General features: G+C 46.1%; 1 protein-coding gene across 1 annotated transcript in view; it reads left to right on the forward strand.

Annotated features, from left to right (window-relative positions):
- The window catches only part of IL2RB (interleukin 2 receptor subunit beta), a 446,549-nt gene that overhangs the window by 93,097 nt on the left and 330,551 nt on the right, over positions 1-22,901 (forward strand). The window contains exon 2 of the mRNA XM_086963139.1: positions 9,110-9,189. Coding sequence (XP_086819265.1) covers positions 9,111-9,189 — 79 coding nt within the window. The 5' untranslated portion in view covers position 9,110. The remainder of the gene's footprint in view (positions 1-9,109; positions 9,190-22,901) is intronic.

Genomic DNA, 22,901 nt, shown 5'->3' on the forward strand with positions numbered 1-22,901 from the left:
ATGTATGGTCCTCGTTTCCTAGTCCTACATCTTGTTGTATACGATCACTATGGACAGGAAAAAAGGGTGTATCGAGTAGTCATTCCACCCCTTCCAACCCTCCCTGACCATAGAAGGCATCGAACCTGTTAGAAATGGGAATGTTGTACTGGTTGTTAAAATGGATAGGGTGTTGATATTCTTGTTGGTGTATCTGTTGCGGTCCTTCCCATCTATCTGAGCTGTGCCCCCAATTATTAGCTGCTGCACCTAAGCCCCAGCCATTTGTTGTTCCAGTCCACACTGGCCTGGTATAGGTATGGCATGTCTTGGGGTAAGTCATGCTTTGCTGTTTTTTACCAAAAAAGTCTAAAGTAAGTGGAACAATGGTGCCTCTCCTGCGCTGAGGATGGAGAATGTTTGATAGAATATTTGGTAATGCAGCAGAGTTTGTAAAGTTTAGAACTATACAGTCACCTTTGAACTTTTTTGGATCCAGGGTACCCTTCTGGCTGACTTAAGGTCTCCTGCTAGCTGTTGTTTCCCCCACGGAGCCATATGCATATTACCAGACAGCCATTGCAGGGCCTTACTTGTCAATGCTGTGGGGGATTCTAATTGGCCAATAGCCAAAGGGGGGACATTTGCCAGTACCAACACAAGAGGTGACGCGTCTTCTATGAATTGTAGTGAGTCTTTTTCTGTACTTAATGTGGTCGATACAGATGGTTTTGGAGGCTGATCTTCTCTTATCATTGGTTGATTATGCTCTATTGCTGGTGCCTGTCCGGTGGGGTTGGTATGTGATTCATTTGCACCTCCCTCTGTTCCTCTCGCGGTAAGCTCTTTTGTGCTATTAGCTAGATTTGTGACTAAAGTTGATATATTTGTCACCTCTTCCGCTATCTTTTTCTGGACCGCACCTAGTTTCTTTACATCAGCAGAGAGCTTGTCTAATTTGGCCACTACTGGTTTAATGAGTGCCTTAAACTTACAGTCAATCATGTCAGCTATCCTAGTTAAAAGCTCTTCATCCACATTTTGTTTCCCAATTTCATCTCCTTGCCCCCTATTTGTATCCCTAATTTTCGGTAGCGATGCAACCCTCTTTCTCCAAGGATGAGACCCACCGCAATGTATTTGTGGTTTTCTGCACTTTCTAAACGCCCGTGTAACCGGTACAAGAACAGGGGGATCTTCATCTACAGTGTTCACCTGTGTACCCTCCTGTACAGGGGGGTCATGTTCTGTGTCATCTATCTGGGACTCGGTATCATTATCGTGGATTGAATCTTGGTCGGATTCTATAAGTACACTATGGTTAAGAGTCCCGCTATCATGTGTCTCTGTATCTGGGACTTCATTTCCCACGTCCTGAGATGGTATATCTACCCACGGGGAGTTTGGTGGTGGGCTCAGGGGGGAAAGATTGGGGGATTGACTTAAACCTAGTGACTGTCTCCTTTCGTTATTATTCTTGGATACTACATGTACCATATAATTATCCATGGTGTTTGCCGCAGCGGCTGGAATCTTTTTTGGCATCCTCAATAATATCAGTAGCAACGCTTAAGTTTTATCATGCAAGTGGGTTTGACAATATATATCAAGAATGCTATAATAGTGAGACACAAATTATGTATATCCAAGAGCAAAGTGTCTTACTGCAGCCAGATGACTCGTGTTCAGCACGGACAGTATAACGTGCCCAGTCCAGTCACGGCCTGTCTCGGACTGTATAAGACTGTCCGCCCTTTGTCCGGGCTTCGTCTGGCGTCCCGCACGCGTCCCGCTTAGCGTCAGGGGTGTGTCTTTATAGGAGGAGCAGGGGGCGGGAAGAGACTCCAGGTGCGCTTCGGTGATCCTGCGCGGAACCCTGGGTCTCGCAGTCCCGGCCCCTGTTGAAACAGCCTCACTCACTCCAAGTGGATAATTTCACCCTTTCTTCAGGGCACGGCAGGCAGGGAAAGAGAAGCAAAGTCACGGATTCTGCAAACAGCTGCGAGCGGCTCCCGCGAAGCGGGGGCCGCGAGCTGTTATGTAGGCAGGCAGGCAATCAGGGAGGAGCAGGGGGCGGGAAGAGACTCCAGGTGCGCTTCGGTGATCTTGCACGGAACCCTGGGTCTCGCAGTCCCGGCCCCTGTTGAAACAGCCTCACTCACTCCAAGTGGATAATTTCACCCTTTCTTCAGGGCAGGGCAGGCAGGGAAAGAGAAGCAAAGTCACGGATTCTGAAAACAGCTGCGAGCGGCTCACGCGAAGCGGGGGCCGCAAGCTGTTATGTAGGCAGGCAGGCAATCAGGGAGGAGCAGGGGGCGGGAAGAGACTCCAGGTGCGCTTCGGTGATCCTGCGCGGAACCCTGGGTCTCGCAGTCCCGGCCCCTGTTGAAACAGCCTCACTCACTCCAAGTGGATAATTTCACCCTTTCTTCAGGGCACGGCAGGCAGGGAAAGAAAAACAAAGTCACGGATTCTGCAAACAGCTGCGAGCGGCACCATGAACATAGGAGAAATCTGGAAAAGTAATGGTTGAACATTAAAAAGGTTCGAGTGCGACCAGGGAGGTGAGCGACATGGCGTGCTACTGGTAGAATAATTACCGGTACTGCCTTGTCCAGCGTGGAGAGTCGTCTGAATCGGGAGCGTAATAACTCGGTCTGGGGAGAAAGTTCAGTGGAGTCAATTACCCAGCGGGGCATGGTGGGACTGGAGTGAAAGGAAACGGCGTGTGCGGGTTACTTACATGCAGAAGTCGGCGGCGCTGTGGTGGATGGTGGGGTTCTGGTGTTAGAGAACTGGCGTGTGGCAAGTTATTTAAAAGGACCATGTGGTCTGCAGAAAGCGATGATGGACTGCAGAAGTGAGAGCCGGTTGGTCTGTGAACAGTAAAAAAGGACTGGGGAAGTGAAACCTCTAGTCATGGTGTGCAGACGCTGCGGCCGTCTTAAGGTGGTGAATATTGTGAAAAGAGTAAACATTGTTCAAGTTTATCAGGCGCATTGCAGTACATAGAATAACATTTAGAGGGTATTTCATGTAAGCTTTGTTTACAGTAGGGAGGTCCAATCTTCGAGACGATTCAGGCCATTCCTGATGCTGTTGGTTTTAACGATCTCCTTTTTCCCATGTAATGTATAAATGTATAGAATTGCGTTAAAGGGCAGTGTAATATTTAAAGACAACAATGACTATATTTTTGTCCTGATGATGATGCCCCTCATTTAACTTAGGCATCGAAACGTCGTCGACCAATAAACCCCCTTATGCAATATGACATTTAAAATATTGTGAAATGCAATGGTGTGGTTATAACAGTCTCTGTCTGTAACACTGACTACAAGTACACAGACATATTTTTGCTTTGCTCCTTTTACCATTCTGTTCGTTGTTTTGTCTGAATGTTGTGGGTCACGGCTGTGCCCACTTGTTATTAATATGTTCATTCAGTTTTATTAAGAAAATTGTTACATAAATTCCTTGTCCGGCTGGACAAAAGACATAACACTCATCAGGTGTGTGATTATTAGCTCAGTATACCATTGTGTCCACGAGTAGGGACCACTGTTTTTTGTAGCATGATACTGCCCAAGATCCCTATGGCATACCTTTTGGGTTCCCTTGTCTTTCCTAAACGAATTCATAGGACAGCAGAGATCCCAAGATGCGGCGTATCTGCAGGATTATTCCAACCCGGATCCGGAGCTCCTTCAGAAGGCGACATCCATGATCGGCAGTTGGCCACGCCCCCCATGAGCCAGTGTATGTCTGACTCTCTCTAGGACCATTCAATAATGACTCGTAGTTGGGCAGCCCTATAATAGAGATTAAAATCCGTAAGTGATAAGCCCCCTTCAGTTTTTGGACGTCTAAGCAACTTAAAGGCAAGACGGGCTCTTTTATTTTGCCAGATGAAGTTAGTTAGCAGCATTCGGAGCATAGTCAAGTAATCCATTTTAATGTCAATTGGCAAACTTTGGAACAGGTGAAGGAACTTCAGTAACACCCAGCGGAGGAGCGTCGTCCCACTGCTCGTTGAGCAGCGGAAAATAAAATGAAAATAACCAGAAGTTAGTATAATTTTATTTTCCTTTGCGACTCGGGTGAGGCTGGCTGATGCAGGGGGAGCAGAAGTTGTTTGCACTCCCTCCCTACATGCGCATGACGCTTTGACCTGCCCTTTTGAGCTGGACAAGCATTTATGCACACTTAGCATGTTCTCCATCTGGCTGTGTTGAGCAGCCCCATGGAGAACATGCCCAGCCTCCCCAGGCACTGCCTGAGCGGCCAAACCGGCTGCTCAGACCAATCACAATGCTGTTTCTGCAGCGTAGTGATTGGCTGGCAGAGTCGGAAGCCTGGGTGCTTCTGGTACAGGCAGCAGCCGGGAAGAAGAAAAGAAGATGAGGAGAGATGTGTGTCGGATGCGGCGGCAAAGCAGGTATGTTTATTTTTCTTCATTCCGACCCGCCACTCCCCCCCGCCTCACCACCAATGTTCCCTCTAATTTTTTTCCTCTGTGTGCGGCAATGGAGGGTCTCTGTGCGCTGCAACCATGGCTATGTGCGCCAGGAACCAAACCACGCGTGTCTGCGGCGCCAAATGGCACTCCAAAATTTTACTTTAAAAAGTGAAAAGATAGTGCATTTTCATACATACAGCGCCACAATAAGGGTCTTAAGGGCAGTTTGCAAAATTGGATAAGCACTCTCCCCTCCCCTCTACCATCTTCCACCACACTCTTCCTTCTCTCTCCTCTACCCTCTATCCCCACACTCTCCTCCCTTTCTCCCCTCTTTCCCCAATCTCCCTTCTTTCTCCTCCCCTCTCCCATCTCTCCTCAAGGTACACACGATTGTCAATGAGCACTAACACAGCATCATTTATACCATTTCGGCATTAGTCAACACCACTAGTTTTTCCCTGTTGCTCTCATCTTCATCTCCCCCATGGTTACTCCTTTCCCAGGTCTATCTCCATTGCTCTGCCTTCCAACTCTCATGCCTCTCTCCCAAACTCATCTTCTCCCTTTCTATGCTCAACTCTCTCCCTTTCTATAATCTCAGACTCCCTCTCCTGCTTCTCTCTCTTGCTTCGCTCTTGGGCTCCCTGTTCGTACTTCTCGCCCCTGATACACTCTGTCTCCCTCTCCATGCTTCTATCCCCTGCTGCACTCTCAGGCTCCCTGTCCGTGCATCTCACCCTTGCTTCACTCTTGGGCTCCCTCTCCGTGCTTCTCTTCCTTGCTGCACTCTCTGCTCCCTCTCTGTGCTTCTCTCCCCTGCTGCACTCTCGTGCTCTCTAGAGATGTGGCCTAACGACCAGAGCTGCCATCTAAGTCACGTAAATACAAAACATGTTGCATTCCAAATGCTATAGGTGTCACATTCGCGAAAGTTATAACTATTGGTATTGTAAATGACAAAGCTATCCATTTAGCTATTTTAAAAACCAACACATAAATAAAATATTTGTCATTTACAAGACCAATAGCTCCAACTTTTCTAATGCGAGACCTATTGCATTTCCAATGCTTGTTGTGCCTTTCTGTCCTGTGTCCAACTCGTTTTTGGTGCCCTTCTGCCCCACTCGTTTTTTTGTGCCTTTCTGTCCTGTGCCCCACTCGTTTTTTGTGCCTTTATGCCCTGTATCTCACTCGTTTTTTGTGCCCTTCTGTCCTGTGTCTCACTCGTTTTTTCTGCCCTTCTGGCCTCTGCCCCACTCGTTTTTTTGTGCCTTTCTGTCCTGTGGCTCAATCGTTTTTAGTGCCTTTCTGCCTGTCATTAAATCAAACTGTTGTTAGTAATAATGGTGCTTTAAGAGGCACATTTACAACTTACCTTCCTAAAAAACTGCTTGAAAGGACTCTCAAATCTCACTGTAAAATGATTTCTCTTTAAACCCGGACAGGTTTTGAAGAAAGTTATTTGTTCAATAAACCGGCTAATACAGTCTTTATAAATGTAGCTCTAATGTTCACGAACACAAATGATCAAACTCACATAGTTAAAACTGAGGGTTATTTGTGAGTGAGGCAGGAGTTGGAAAAGGATTTTGGTGGGCACACATATCTGATTAGTCAGTTTCACTGCAGGTAGCTGGACTCTGAGGAGAAGCCTACCATGCATAACCAGGGCAACTATTCAATCTGTAGGTGTTCAGAAGCATAAATGGGAATTGTTTATCATTACACGAAATAGCGACAGTATTCACCCTCTTCCTGCAGTAAATGACCTACATGCACCAGTGCATGCACACATGCGAGCAGTGTTGTAAGTGCAGCAGTGCTATAATGCATTGTCCTAGGTACAGCGCTTACAATACTTTGTGCCTTTCTGTTCGGTGTCTCACTCGTTTTTTGTGCCTTTCTGTTCTGTGTCTCACTTGTTTTTTGTGCCTTTCTGTCCTGTGTCTCACTTGTTTTTTGTGCCTTTCTGTCCTGTGTCCCACGCGTTTTTTGTGTCTGCTGTGCCTAGAACTGAAGGACCTTTAAATAGCAAAAAAGGGTAGAAAAGCCTGTATTCCAAAAGACAACCCTAACGCCGTGGATTTTATTCTGAAGTGACTTTCCCGCTCATTCCGAAGGTCTCAGAAGAACAGCAGAGAAAGAGGAGACGATTCTTCCCACCCACGTCTCCCGCCCAGGCTGTGTAGTAAGGCGCTGAAGGAGGAGGAGCTGATGCTGGTAGAGGAGGAGCTGGCGGAATTTGTCCGAAGAGGAAGACATTTTTGCTCCGACATAAAACATCCCTATAAAGGACTCTTCATGGCCAGGCAGCAGTCTTCCAAAATTAGTGCTAGGAATTAGCAATCCCCAGCCACAAATGCACATTTCACCTATGCAAGACTCACCATCATATAGTTCTCAACTAGCAGGTAATGTTGAACAATCTCCTACACACTCCTCCCGCCCCCCGCCCCCCGCCTCCCAATAACCACCAGTTCCCCCCGCCCCCCGCCTCCCGCTCCTTACCTGCAACTCCTCACGCCCGCACCGCCGTCACCACTGTAAAAAGTGCCTCATGTCATGTTCGCGCCACTCGCTTTGTAAAAGCGGCGGGCGGCGCAAATCTCTTGCGACGGCCTGTGTGCGCGCTCCACGCTAGGTGGTGCACGCTGACGTCAGGGAAGGTGCGCGCGTGCGCGCGCGCGGCCTAGAGGGAACAGTGCTCACCACCCCTGTTCGGAGGTAGCTGCCACTTGTAGTACCACCATCTTAATAGTATATATCCTACCAAGCCATTATAAATAGGGCCTACCTCTTGAGGCCTCCTTTAATTGGCGGAGGAGTAGCGGTTAGTTGGCCGGAAATAGATATAAGATCTTAGGGGTTAGTTTAATGCCAAGGTAGGTGAGCTCCTTCTTCCCCCTTTGGGAAGGTGTCGGGGACACCAGCCTTCCCAGCTCTGCGTCCGTTAGCGTTAAGTTAAGGAGGAAAGACTTAGATACGTTTATGCGCAAGCCTTCAACCTCTTCAAAGAGCCGCAGCTCATCTAGCAGGGTGGTCAGGCTGCGTTGCAGGTCCGTGAGGGTTAATAGAATGTCATCCGCAAACAGGGACATCTTATGTTCCTCCAACCCAAAACTGATACCCTGACCTGGTTTGTCCTTATCTTCGCTGAGAGGAGTCTCTATGCTAAGTGCGAAGAGGAGGGGGGAAAAGGGCATCCCTGTCATGTTTCTCCCCACAGGTGGAAAAGTTCCGAACCAACCCCGTAACTATTACTCTGAGGCAGGGCGTTGCGTAATTAGTTGGACCATGGATATAAAAGCCTTGCAGAAGCCAAATTGTTTCAGGGTGTTAAATAAAAAAGTCCAGTCCGCCCGGTCAAACGCCTTCTCTGCATCTCAGCCGAGCATTACCGCTGGGACATTTTTTGGGTAACCTTCTCAATCAAATGAATCACCCTTCGAATGTTATAGTGAGTCTGTCTGCTTTCGATGGAGCCTGATTGATCCAGGTGGCTCTTGTCCGGCATCAGGTCTTACAGCCGATTTCATGTTGAGATTGAGGAGTGTTATGGGATGGTAGGAGCCACAAAGTCGTAGATCTTTTTACTTTTTCGGTATGATGGTGATTACAGCCTCACTCATCGTGGGAGGCCGTCTACATTTTTAAGCACAGAATTAACAGTACCTTCTGATTAAAGATGTTTTTCTTTTTAAGTACAAGCATTGACTGTACAGTTATTGTTATTATATGGCTGATTGAGTTCTGGATCTCTGTACATCATCTCCCTGAGTTAGCCTAGAAACACTTTATCTAGCCACCCAAGGTTGGTCTGCTAACGGGTCATACTTGGTGCTCAGTTTTGGGTCCAACAGTATGGTAAACCCCCAGGGCACTAGAGATAAAAGACTCTTGTTACAAAGTTGAGTAACCTGATAGGGATTATGGTAAAAGGTTTGATAGACATGTTCCAATCTTGGGATAGATTGTTCAAGATATAATAAACAATGGTTGAGTTTTCCTGGATATATTGGTTAGTTGGGTTTGCTGGATATTGTCCATGTTAAGATAGGTGTTCCTTGAAACAGCTGCTGTTTGGGTTGCCGTGCTTTGGGCTTTCCTTTGAGGCTTCTAAATAAGTTATGTAACACATGATATAGCTTTGGTTTGGTTTGTCCTTGATAAACATAGATGCTGGTAGTCCTCTATATGTTCCATGATTATGTTGTATTGTATCTTCTCCAAGGTGTGGATGTCCCTTCTGTAATCCAAGGCTGAGGTGTCCTTCATTTATTCCACTGTTGTCCTGAAGAATTATTCATTCATAAAGGTAGTGGTGATGTAGTAGTCGGTGTGTAGAAAAAGTCCACAAGTGAACAAAGAGCCTGTTCCTCCTTGCATCAAGATAAAATAAACTGCCCTTCTCGTTGTCTGGTGAGCGTGTTTCACAAAGGAACCAGTACTAAATGAACATGGGAGGCAAAATCTCTTGAAGACTTGTTGGACAGCTATGAATTGAACAAAGTGTGTGCATCTATGGGAGACACAGAGAGAAGAGTGAGAGTGTGTGTGTGCTGTGTGTGTGAGACAAAAAGTGTGCCAAACCCCCGCATTTCTGAAGCTTAATAAGAAATCAAAACATTAAATCCTTATTTCTTTTTCATACCTGTTTTTTTTCTTTAGGATGACACATCTCTACTGCCACTCTCATTGCTACTGTGTCTCTCTCCTACTCCTTTTGGCTGCACCAATCTCCTCTGAAGGTAAGGAGGTGTTCTGTGTGGGTAGTCATTTGGGGCATCCATACTGAAACTTGGATAGGATGATGATGGGTAGTAGAGACGGCTGTGGTGGGTTGGTGGGTTTTAATGGGTGGCTTCAAATCCATTGGGGCAGCTCAAGGATCACTAGTATCAATATCAGTTTGGCTTGCAAAACCTGTCTTTTTTGCAATTTTATATAGCGTGAGCTTGGGCTGAGGATTTTGGAATGCTTTACACGAGCACTAGATTACATTACACAAGGTCAGACGCATTTAATTGCTTTAGGCACAGAATGATGATGTGATTTTGCCCAAAATCACAAGATGTTGAACCGATGCCCGACTGTGGTTCCCTAGTTCTATAGTTAGCTGGCCATAAGGCAAAATCTCATCCTCATCTTTCAAAGATAAGCTGATGAGGTTTTCATCTAGTTGCCCAGAGATCAGTAATGCAAGCAGTTATCCTGATATGATTCGGGGGTAAAAGAACACCAACACACCTCTGCAATGTTAATTTGTTGCTTTACAGGCCGTTCACTGATAATTAGTGAACCTAAGAGCTCTATGTTTACAAATGAAGAATTGCCATTGCTGGTTCTTACTCATGAAAAAAGGGTGGTTTTTCCTGAAGAGCTAAATTAATCCTGTCGTAGGTAAAACATAATTTCGCTCTGACACCTTCACTTTCGTTGTTGCCTGATTCATTTGTCTGTTTTCTTGTTTGAAGGTGCCATTATCTGTTCTCTTTTTAGACCAGTCTTTATTCTCTTTTGAATTATGAGATGTTATCTATTTTTATTCTTGAGATTACTTTACAAACTTTTTTTAAAGCTACCTTCACCAGTGTTCTTGTTACTTTGTCTCTTTTTAATTGGTAGTTTCCTTGTCTTTCTTTGCAGTTTGGAGACTATGGGCCAAATGTAGGTGGCTAAATACCGGTTGGTAACACCGAAATTCGTTAAATTTCTGCGTTACCGACCAGTATTTAGCCATGTGCGATGTAGGTGACTCTAAACCTACATGCAAAATAAGGAATCGCAAAATAGTGATTACTTATTTTGCTCTTGCATTTAAGGAATCGGAAATACAGATTTCTTAAATGCAATGTACGTAGCACTGAAAACAGTGCACTTGAGCCTTAAGGAATCGCTATTTACCACCAACTTTAAGTTGGTGGTAAGTAGCGATTTCCTTACAAAAAGCACTTTTTTAATGTGCCATGTGGCACACATCCAAGCCCTTAGGGCATGTATGTGCACCACATGTGCACACATGCACATTGCAGGGGTGCAACAGAGTGTCCTTTTGACACCCTGGCACCCTTGAAATACCTCCCGCTATTAACGATTCGGTAATACAGAATCGCTAATAGTGAATCTCTTCCCATTAATTCCTATGGGCCTCCTAGCCCATAGGAATGAATGGCTAGGTATTCCTTAATAGCTAATTGGAATTACCGATTTGTTATTAAGGAATGTTAAGGAATCGCTAATATCTTAGCGATTCCTACCTACATTCCATTTAGCGAGTCCTTAATAGCAATTCGGTAATACTCGCTATTAAGGACTCGCTAAATGGAAGTTACCTACATCTGGCTCATTTACTAGGCAAATTCCTTTCTTTGTGAAGATCCCTTTTTTCTTTTCCTGGATATCATGGACTCTTGTTGGTCCATTCTGTCAGCTAATACTTTTTAATGAAAATAGCTTTGTCTATTTTTGATAAAAGACTCCCTGTCAATTTTCCAAAGTAGTGGGAATTTCTTTATCTCTCTTATTGCTGGGATATTCTCTTCAGACATTTTTAGCTGGGGGATTTCATGGGTCTCCTTTTTGTTGGAAGATTCTGTTTTTATTTTTCTTACTAGAAGATTACTTATTTGTCGTTTAAGTGAGTTGGGCACATTCTTAGACTTTTTTATTATTAATCAGCGACTCCTTGTGCAGTCTCTTGCTTTGAAATTAATTTTTTTCATCATCTCTTTTTTGATTGAAGATTCATAAATTCATTTTGTGGTGGTAAATGTCTTTATTTTCTTTTTTTTGTTTTCTCATCTGTATTCCTTTGTCTTTTTATTTGAACTCTCCGTTGCACATTCTTTTTTGAGAATATTCCTCTCACTTTTTTCTAGTAGGAATATTACTTTCTGCCTTCTTCATAAGATAATGATTATGTCGCCTTTCTAACTAGAAGATGATCTTTTTTTCTTGCTTGAGTGTATTTATTGATTCCTGTACTGCCTGGATATTATTTTACATTCTGATATTGATTGGTGACAGTTTGTCTATTTTCTTTTTATGAGATACAGTATGTATTTCCTTGTTGGGAGATTACTTTTATTTTGTCTTTTTGTATGCATTTGATATATTTGTTTTAATGGATTTTACTTTATTTCTCCTTTTTTGTTACTCTTATTTCTCATTCAGATTTAGACGAATATTTTTCACTTAATGACAAGGTGTTTGCATAATCCCTTTAATTGTTGGAAAACAAATTTTGTTTATTTTATTAGAGTAAAAATCATTGTCTCATATCATACTGGAATAATTATTGTCCCTATCTTTATCTGCATATTAATTTCTTTTTTCTTACTCGCAAAATATCTATACCCATTTTATCTTAAAGTGAATCCTACTTTTATTATTATTGGAATATTAATTTGCCATTTTTAATGGTGGGAAAAATTACTCTCTCTTCTTGTTGGGACATCTCTTGTGTTTTGTCTTGTGTAGAAATTCAATTTTCCCTCTCCATGTTGGAAGATTTGTTGCTTTGTTAACCTACAACTTTTTGTCGGAAGATTACTTTATCTTTTGTAGTTAAGAAATTCCCCTTTCGATAGTGTACTGGGTGAGATGTGTATTACTTTTCTTGTTGGAGAATGCTTTGTTTCTCTTTTAGGTACAGTCCCATATGTTTGAAGATTCCTTTGCCGTCTCTTGTTTTCTGAGAAATTGCTTGATCACTGTTATTGTAATATGAGTCCTTCATCTTCAGTTTGATTGAGTATTGCTGTGGGACAGAATCTGAAACCATCAGTAGCTCACAAATATGAACTTTGCCAAATGTTAACAAGAGTGCAACACCCAAAACAAAATGTACCTATGAAGCATGGACCCTGGCCACTTTTGCCATTACACAGATTCCACAAAAGTGGCAACTACAAATGCAAAATCACAGTGTGATGGTTCCAAGAAGAACACAGTGCTCCATTCCTGTTATCAAGTTACATTAGAAGGAATGCCAGGCAGAGCTCCAACTGCACATCAGTTTGGTCTGTGGTTATCTGCCTTATTGTGGTCCATGATGTGCTCCTTTGTATTTTTGATTGAGGGGTTGATGCTAATGGCAATGATTTAATGATGTTTACTATCCAACACATTGAGTGTACTTCTGCTTACTTGCAATGGTTTTATGATTTATGTATTTGTTTTCTGTTTTTGTCTGAAAGCTACATTTGTCTGGTGTGTCTGTGTGTGTTTATGTATTTTTGTGATGAATTGCATTGCAGGCGTAAAATAACAGATTAGTAGTTTGTGGGGCTGGGACTAGTAATCCAGTGCCAGTTAGGTAAACAGTTTAAACTAGAAAAACTAGGTGGATCCTAATAGTGATGGCACAAATTGGCAGGTTTTTGCTCAGAAAAATTTGAGTAAAGGATTTATGCAGTATCAATTCAACATTAAAGTGAGGCAACCAAGCAGAAACCTCAGCAAACCTGTTTATTGAAAATAAACAGATTTAAAGATTAAAGCAAAACAAGAATTGGGTAAGCCAATCATAATCTACTGATTTTGAAGAAAATAAAAAAAACTCACCAAATAAACCAGATATTAATGTTAAAGGTAATGGAGGTTCCTGTGCAGTACCCAAAAAGAAGTTGCCATAAGCCTCTCACACTTCCAAAAACCATACACAGTTACCAGCACGCCAGTCTCCTTCTGTAAAACAATGGGCAGTGGCACAGAATATGGTAGGTTCTCTGGCAGGGTGGTACAGTCCAGTGCTTGCAGTCTTCAAAGAGGGACACCTGGGCTACCAATTCCGGGGCAGACTGCTAGTCAGGTCTGCTGCCTGCTTTTTCAATTGTTCAATATATTTTACCTGGTGGCGCCTACAGCCCTCAACCTTTCATGCTGAGCTTGTAGGGCAGGGGAGCGCAGATAAACGTGGGCTTAACTACTCACTACAGGGCCCCAGAGTCCAATGTAGTTTCACTTCCAACTAGCCAGTTGATTCTTCCGCAGAAAAATCTGATTTGTCTTTTCTGTCCCTAAGGCTAGAGGGAGCGGCTCTCAAGAACCTTTCTGAACCATTTTCAGAACTAGGGTACAAGTCAATCGAAACAGTACTTGTAAAGCGCGGCTAATCACTTGTGAGTTCATCCAGGTGCCGAAAACCCAAATGCTAGGGATGGGTCAGTTAAATAGCCAGGTCTTGAGTCCTTTCCTGAATTCCAACAGAGAAAATGAGGTCCAGAGGTAAAGGGGGATCACATTCCAGGCCTTCACAGTGCGGTAGGAGATGGAGCGTTCTCCTCTGTTGCTTTGGCGGATGCGGGAAGTGTGAGCGAGTAAAGGGAGGCAAAGCACAGATGTCTGGAGGGTTGGTGGAAGTTCAAGTGAGCACCATGCCAGCTTCTGAAGAAACAGATGAAAGATCCGCTCTCCCTGTTGTCTTCAAAGTCCATTTTAGTCTAAAGGACTGAAGTGGATCCCCTTCTTGTAGTAGTAGTTAATCTATGAATTAGGACAACCACTCAGTCATTCCATACATAATTCCCTCAGTCCTCCGACACTTTGCCAATGGTTCCTTCCTGCATTAAGGTACTTTATCCCAGAGAACTGTGCACGTAGTGTCTTTCTATACGGCAGAAGTTTCTTTTCCTCTGATGGTGTCATTTACATCAGCCTTATCATAATTTAACTAGTTCTGTGACCCCATTGACCACCTTGAGTAGGAAACCTTCCAAACTAAGGGAGAAAACCTTGCAAGAGTCATGCTGGTGTTTAGTGTGTTTGAACAGCACAACTCTACTCCCCACTCACTCATCAGAATAGACCTCTCCCTCCCATCCTGCCAGAGCTTATCCAGCACTCTGACCTACTTAGCTCTTCAGAAAGGCCAGATATATTAATCACCTTTAACATAATTCAGATTGGGACTAAGGCGAGCTGTTTACAGTCACAGTTGCAGGTGGAGAACTAGGTACATGAAATCACCTTTGCTACATGTCACATTACATCCAATGCACTCTTTATGTGTGCTTTAGTGAATGTAACAAGCAGGCGTTTCAGCCTGTTAATCATGGTTTACCTTTGACTTGCCCTACTAGGTGCAGCAGGTCTATAGACATGACCTTTCCCTTAAAGTTACTCTTGTGGTTGGGTAAAATCTGCCCGCAGCTTATGTGACACTTAGGGGCCCATTAGGATGGCGGGCAGATCGCCCCCACCAGGTTGGTGGTAGCCACCGCCGGCCTGGCGGGGCGATCCGCCCGCCATCCTTGCTGCAATGACCCCCCGCCATATTAAGATGGCTGGGGGGTCCGCGGCGGACGGAAAGACCGTCCGACGCTTTTCCGGCGACCGGGGCGGAAAAGATTTAATATGGTGGCGGTGTCTATCAGATACCGCCAGCCATATTAGTATGGGCATTTGTCAATGCCTTTCCGTGGCGGCTTGCGGAGACTCCCTGCGGGGGCCTGTTACGGGCCCCCAGGGACTCCAGGGGGTGGGGGGTGCATTTGGGGGGTACCTATGGTACCCCCCAGCATTTCAAAGAATAAGGTGGCAGGCACCGCGCGGTGCCTGTCACGTTGTGCTTTGAAATGCACGACATGTGTCTTTACCATTGCAGCGGGCGATGCTTTCAGCACCGCCCGCCGCAGTAATAAAGATACAAGATGCGCCCTCCACTGTGGCGGGCGCATCCTAATCCAATGCACGGGACCCCCACCCTTATGGCGGGCGGTCCCTAGTACCGCGTGCAAGGCGGGCGGGCAATGTCCGCCCGCCATCCTAATGGGGGCCTTAGCTTTTAAGCTGAGGGTTAATCTGTTTTGCCATATCATGGTGGCCCTACCTAAATGTTAAAAAGGCCAGAGGGTGGATTGAGCAAACTTTCATACTTCTAGGATTTGTAACGATTCAGAAAAGGGGGTGGTGATGAACAGAGTGTCTGAATTAAGCAGACCACTCTTACCCAGTCCAAAGATCAGGGCTTGATCCATCACTGTTATTTATCTCACTGCACCATCCCAGCTCAGACCCTGGCTATATGCAAATCAGTATGTCCCTGGCCCAGTGCATCATGGGAACAGGGCAGACTAAACTACCAAGCCAATTCTTCACAAGAAAGGAGACAAGCTACCGGGGACCGGTTTCTGGCATTTCAGCCGTCTTCGGCCCGGCTTGCTTGAATCCTGATGGTGCAGTGAGAAAGGGACTCATGTCTGAGTATACCCTGCCACACCTATAGTGGCCAAAAACGATTCAGAAAAGGGGGTGGTGATGAACAGAGTGTCTGAATTAAGCAGACCACTCTTACCCAGTCCAAAGATCTGGGCTTGATCCATCACCGTTATTTATCTCACTGCACCATCCCAGCTCAGAACCTGGCTATATGCAAATCAGTCTGTCCCTGGCCCAGTGCATCATGGGAACAGGGCAGACTAAACTACCAAGCCAATTCTTCCCCAGAAAGGAGACAAGCTACCGGGGACCGGTTTCTGGCATTTCAGCCGTCTTCGGCCTGGCTTGCTTGAATCCTGATGGTGCAGTGAGAAAGGGACTCATGTCTGAGTATACCCTGCCACACCTATAGTGGCCAAAAACGATTCAGAAAAGGGGGTGGTGATGAACAGAGTGTCTGAATTAAGCAGACCACTCTTACCCAGTCCAAAGATCAGGGCTTGATCCATCACCGTTATTTATCTCACTGCACCATCCCAGCTCAGAACCTGGCTATATGCAAATCAGTCTGTCCCTGGCCCAGTGCATCATGGGAACAGGGCAGACTAAACTACCAAGCCAATTCTTCACCAGAAAGGAGACAAGCTACCGGGGACCGGTTTCTGGCATTTCAGCCGTCTTCGGCCCGGCTTGCTTGAATCCTGATGGTGCAGTGAGAAAGGGACTCATGTCTGAGTCCCTAGCTCATTGCACCATCAGGATTCAAGCAAGCCGGTAGCTTGTTTCCTTCCCAGTATAAGAATTGGCTTGGTAGTTTGGTCTGCCCTGTTCCCATGATGCACTGGGCCAGGGTCAGACTAATTTGCATATAGCCAAGTTCTGAGCTGGGATGGTGCAGTGAGCCAAAAAACGGTGATGGATCAAGCCCTGATCTTTGGACTGGGTAAGAGTGGTCTGCTTAATTCAGACACTCTGTTCATCACCACCCCCTTTTCTGAATCATTTTTGTCCACCATAAGCGTGGAAGGGTATACTCAGATGTGAGTCCCTAGCTCATTGCACCATCAGGATTCAAGCAAGCCGGGCCGAAGACGGCTGAAATGCCAGAAACCGGTCCCCGGTAGCTTGTTTCCTTTCCAGCATAAGAATTGGCTTGGTAGTTTGGTCTGCCCTGTTCCCATGCTGCACTGGGCCAGGGTCAGACTAATTTGCATATAGCCAAGTTCTGAGCTGGGATGGTGCAGTGAGCTAAAAAACGGTGATGGATCAAGCCCTGATCTTTGGACTGGGTAAGAGTGGTCTGCTTAATTCAGACACTCTGTTCATCACCACCCCCTTTTCTGAATCATTTTTGTCCACCATAAGCGTGGAAGGGTATACTCAGATGTGAGTCCCTAGCTCATTGCACCATCAGGATTCAAGCAAGCCGGGCCGAAGACGGCTGAAATGCCAGAAACCGGTCCCCGGTAGCTTGTTTCCTTTCCAGTATAAGAATTGGCTTGGTAGTTTGGTCTGCCCTGTTCCCATGATGCACTAGGCCAGGGTCAGACTAATTTGCATATAGCCAAGTTCTGAGCTGGGATGGTGCAGTGAGCTAAAAAAACGGTGATGGATCAAGCCCTGATCTTTGGACTGGGTAAGAGTGGTCTGCTTAATTCAGACACTCTGTTCATCACCACCCCCTTTTCTGAGTCATTTTTGTCCACCATAAGAGTGGGAGGGTATACTCAGATGTGAGTCCCTAGCTCATTGCACCATCAGGATTCAAGCAAGCCGGGCCGAAGACGGCTGAAATGCCAGAAAGCGGTCCCCGGTAGCTTGTTTCCTTCCCAGTATAAGAATTGGCTTGGTAGTTTGGTCTGCCCTGTTCCTATGATACACTGGGCCAGGGTCAGACTAATTTGCATATAGCCAAGTTCTGAGCTGGGATGGTGCAGTGAGCTAAAAAAAGGTGATGGATCAAGCCCTGATCTTTGGACTGGGTAAGAGTGGTCTGCTTAATTCAGACACTGTTCATCACCACCCCCTTTTCTGAATCATTTTTGCCCACCATAAGCGTGGAAGGGTATACTCAGATGTGAGTCCCTAGCTCATTGCACCATCAGGATTCAAGCAAGCCGGGCCGAAGACGGCTGAAATGCCAGAAACCGGTCCCCAGTAGCTTGTTTCCTTCCCAGTATAAGAATTGGCTTGGTAGTTTGGTCTGCCCTGTTCCCATGATGCACTGGGCCAGGGTCAGACTAATTTGCATATAGCCAAGTTCTGAGCTGGGATGGTGCAGTGAGCTAAAAAACGGTGATGGATCAAGCCCTGATCTTTGGACTGGGTAAGAGTGGTCTGCTTAATTCAGACACTCTGTTCATCACCACCCCCATTTCTTAATCATTTTTGTCCACCATAAGCGTGGAAGGGTATACTCAGATGTGAGTCCCTAGCTCATTGCACCATCAGGTATCAAGCAAGCCGGGCCGAAAACGGCTGAAATGCCAGAAACCGGTCCCTGGTAGCTTTTTTCCTTCCCAGTATAAGAATTGGCTTGGTAGTTTGGTCTGCCCTGTTCCCATGATGCACTGGGCCAGGGTCAGACTAATTTGCATATAGCCAAGTTCTGAGCTGGGATGGTGCAGTGAGCTAAAAAACGGTGATGGATCAAGCCCTGATCTTTGGACTGGGTAAGAGTGGTCTGCTTAATTCAGACACTCTGTTCATCACCACCCCCTTTTCTGAATCATTTTTGTCCACCATAAGCGTGGAAGGGTATACTCAGATGTGAGTCCCTAGCTCATTGCACCATCAGGATTCAAGCAAGCCGGGCCGAAGACGGCTGAAATGCCAGAAAGCGGTCCCCGGTAGCTTGTTTCCTTCCCAGTATAAGAATTGGCTTGGTAGTTTGGTCTGCCCTGTTCCTATGATACACTGGGCCAGGGTCAGACTAATTTGCATATAGCCAAGTTCTGAGCTGGGATGGTGCAGTGAGCTAAAAAACGGTGATGGATCAAGCCCTGATCTTTGGACTGGGTAAGAGTGGTCTGCTTAATTCAGACACTGTTCATCACCACCCCCTTTTCTGAATCATTTTTGCCCACCATAAGCGTGGAAGGGTATACTCAGATGTGAGTCCCTAGCTCATTGCACCATCAGGATTCAAGCAAGCCGGGCCGAAGACGGCTGAAATGCCAGAAACCGGTCCCCAGTAGCTTGTTTCCTTCCCAGTATAAGATATGGCTTGGTAGTTTGGTCTGCCCTGTTCCCATGATGCACTGGGCCAGGGTCAGACTAATTTGCATATAGCCAAGTTCTGAGCTGGGATGGTGCAGTGAGCCAAAAAACGGTGATGGATCAAGCCCTGATCTTTGGACTGGGTAAGAGTGGTCTGCTTAATTCAGACACTCTGTTCATCACCACCCCCTTTTCTGAATCATTTTTGTCCACCATAAGCGTGGAAGGGTATACTCAGATGTGAGTCCCTAGCTCATTGCACCATCAGGATTCAAGCAAGCCGGGCCGAAGACGGCTGAAATGCCAGAAACCGGTCCCCGGTAGCTTGTTTCCTTTCCAGTATAAGAATTGGCTTGGTAGTTTGGTCTGCCCTGTTCCCATGCTGCACTGGGCCAGGGTCAGACTAATTTGCATATAGCCAAGTTCTGAGCTGGGATGGTGCAGTGAGCTAAAAAACGGTGATGGATCAAGCCCTGATCTTTGGACTGGGTAAGAGTGGTCTGCTTAATTCAGACACTCTGTTCATCACCACCCCCTTTTCTGAATCATTTTTGTCCACCATAAGCGTGGAAGGGTATACTCAGATGTGAGTCCCTAGCTCATTGCACCATCAGGATTCAAGCAAGCCGGGCCGAAGACGGCTGAAATGCCAGAAACCGGTCCCCGGTAGCTTGTTTACTTTCCAGTATAAGAATTGGCTTGGTAGTTTGGTCTGCCCTGTTCCCATGATGCACTAGGCCAGGGTCAGACTAATTTGCATATAGCCAAGTTCTGAGCTGGGATGGTGCAGTGAGCTAAAAAAACGGTGATGGATCAAGCCCTGATCTTTGGACTGGGTAAGAGTGGTCTGCTTAATTCAGACACTCTGTTCATCACCACCCCCTTTTCTGAGTCATTTTTGTCCACCATAAGAGTGGGAGGGTATACTCAGATGTGAGTCCCTAGCTCATTGCACCATCAGGATTCAAGCAAGCCGGGCCGAAGACGGCTGAAATGCCAGAAACCGGTCCCCGGTAGCTTGTTTCCTTCCCAGTATAAGAATTGGCTTGGTAGTTTGGTCTGCCCTGTTCCCATGATGCACTGGGCCAGGGTCAGACTAATTTGCATATAGCCAAGTTCTGAGCTGGGATGGTGCAGTGAGCTAAAAAACGGTGATGGATCAAGCCCTGATCTTTGGACTGGGTAAGAGTGGTCTGCTTAATTCAGACACTCTGTTCATCACCACCCCCATTTCTTAATCATTTTTGTCCACCATAAGCGTGGAAGGGTATACTCAGATGTGAGTCCCTAGCTCATTACACCATCAGGTATCAAGCAAGCCGGGCCGAAAACGGCTGAAATGCCAGAAACCGGTCCCCGGTAGCTTTTTTCCTTCCCAGTATAAGAATTGGCTTGGTAGTTTGGTCTGCCCTGTTCCCATGATGCACTGGGCCAGGGTCAGACTAATTTGCATATAGCCAAGTTCTGAGCTGGGATGGTGCAGTGAGCTAAAAAACGGTGATGGATCAAGCCCTGATCTTTGGACTGGGTAAGAGTGGTCTGCTTAATTCAGACACTCTGTTCATCACCACCCCCTTTTCTGAATCATTTTTGTCCACCATAAGCGTGGAAGGGTATACTCAGATGTGAGTCCCTAGCTCATTGCACCATCAGGATTCAAGCAAGCCGGGCCGAAGACGGCTGAAATGCCAGAAAGCGGTCCCCGGTAGCTTGTTTCCTTCCCAGTATAAGAATTGGCTTGGTAGTTTGGTCTGCCCTGTTCCTATGATACACTGGGCCAGGGTCAGACTAATTTGCATATAGCCAAGTTCTGAGCTGGGATGGTGCAGTGAGCTAAAAAACGGTGATGGATCAAGCCCTGATCTTTGGACTGGGTAAGAGTGGTCTGCTTAATTCAGACACTGTTCATCACCACCCCCTTTTCTGAATCATTTTTGCCCACCATAAGCGTGGAAGGGTATACTCAGATGTGAGTCCCTAGCTCATTGCACCATCAGGATGCAAGCAAGCCGGGCCGAAGACGGCTGAAATGCCAGAAACCGGTCCCCAGTAGCTTGTTTCCTTCCCAGTATAAGAATTGGCTTGGTAGTTTGGTCTGCCCTGTTCCCATGATGCACTGGGCCAGGGTCAGACTAATTTGCATATAGCCAAGTTCTGAGCTGGGATGGTGCAGTGAGCTAAAAAACGGTGATGGATCAAGCCCTGATCTTTGGACTGGGTAAGAGTGGTCTGCTTAATTCAGACACTCTGTTCATCACCACCCCCATTTCTTAATCATTTTTGTCCACCATAAGCGTGGAAGGGTATACTCAGATGTGAGTCCCTAGCTCATTGCACCATCAGGTATCAAGCAAGCCGGGCCGAAAACGGCTGAAATGCCAGAAACCGGTCCCCGGTAGCTTTTTTCCTTCCCAGTATAAGAATTGGCTTGGTAGTTTGGTCTGCCCTGTTCCCATGATGCACTGGGCCAGGGTCAGACTAATTTGCATATAGCCAAGTTCTGAGCTGGGATGGTGCAGTGAGCTAAAAAACGGTGATGGATCAAGCCCTGATCTTTGGACTGGGTAAGAGTGGTCTGCTTAATTCAGACACTCTGTTCATCACCACCCCCTTTTCTGAATCATTTTTGTCCACCACAAGCGTGGAAGGGTATACTCAGATGTGAGTCCCTAGCTCATTGCACCATCAGGATTCAAGCAAGCCGGGCCGAAGACGGCTGAAATGCCAGAAAGCGGTCCCCGGTAGCTTGTTTCCTTCCCAGTATAAGAATTGGCTTGGTAGTTTGGTCTGCCCTGTTCCTATGATACACTGGGCCAGGGTCAGACTAATTTGCATATAGCCAAGTTCTGAGCTGGGATGGTGCAGTGAGCTAAAAAACGGTGATGGATCAAGCCCTGATCTTTGGACTGGGTAAGAGTGGTCTGCTTAATTCAGACACTGTTCATCACCACCCCCTTTTCTGAATCATTTTTGCCCACCATAAGCGTGGAAGGGTATACTCAGATGTGAGTCCCTAGCTCATTGCACCATCAGGATTCAAGCAAGCCGGGCCGAAGACGGCTGAAATGCCAGAAACCGGTCCCCAGTAGCTTGTTTCCTTCCCAGTATAAGATATGGCTTGGTAGTTTGGTCTGCCCTGTTCCCATGATGCACTGGGCCAGGGTCAGACTAATGTGCATATAGCCAAGTTCTGAGCTGGGATGGTGCAGTGAGCTAAAAAACGGTGATGGATCAAGCCCTGATCTTTGGACTGGGTAAGAGTGGTCTGCTTAATTCAGACACTCTGTTCATCACCACCCCCTTTTCTGAATCATTTTTGTCCACCATAAGCGTGGAAGGGTATACTCAGATGTGAGTCCCTAGCTCATTGCACCATCAGGATTCAAGCAAGCCGGGCCGAAGACGGCTGAAATGCCTGAAACCGGTCCCCGGTAGCTTGTTTCCTTTCCAGTATAAGCATTGGCTTGGTAGTTTGGTCTGCCCTGTTCCCATGCTGCACTGGGCCAGGGTCAGACTAATTTGCATATAGCCAAGTTCTGAGCTGGGATGGTGCAGTGAGCTAAAAAACAGTGATGGATCAAGCCCTGATCTTTGGACTGGGTAAGAGTGGTCTGCTTAATTCAGACACTCTGTTCATCACCACCCCCTTTTCTGAATCATTTTTGTCCACCATAAGCGTGGAAGGGTATACTCAGATGTGAGTCCCTAGCTCATTGCACCATCAGGATTCAAGCAAGCCGGGCCGAAGACGGCTGAAATGCCAGAAACCGGTCCCGGGTAGCTTGTTTCCTTCCCAGTATAAGAATTGGCTTGGTAGTTTGGTCTGCCCTGTTCCCATGATGCACTGGGCCAGGGTCAGACTAATTTGCATATAGCCAAGTTCTGAGCTGGGATGGTGCAGTGAGCTAAAAAACGGTGATGGATCAAGCCCTGATCTTTGGACTGGGTAAGAGTGGTCTGCTTAATTCAGACACTCTGTTCATCACCACCCCCTTTTCTGAATCATTTTTGTCCACCATAAGCGTGGAAGGGTATACTCAGATGTGAGTCCCTAGCTCATTGCACCATCAGGATTCAAGCA

Source organism: Lissotriton vulgaris, chromosome 1_1 (genome assembly GCF_964263255.1).
Source record: "Lissotriton vulgaris chromosome 1_1, aLisVul1.2, whole genome shotgun sequence".
Classification (NCBI taxonomy): Eukaryota; Metazoa; Chordata; class Amphibia; order Caudata; family Salamandridae; genus Lissotriton; species Lissotriton vulgaris.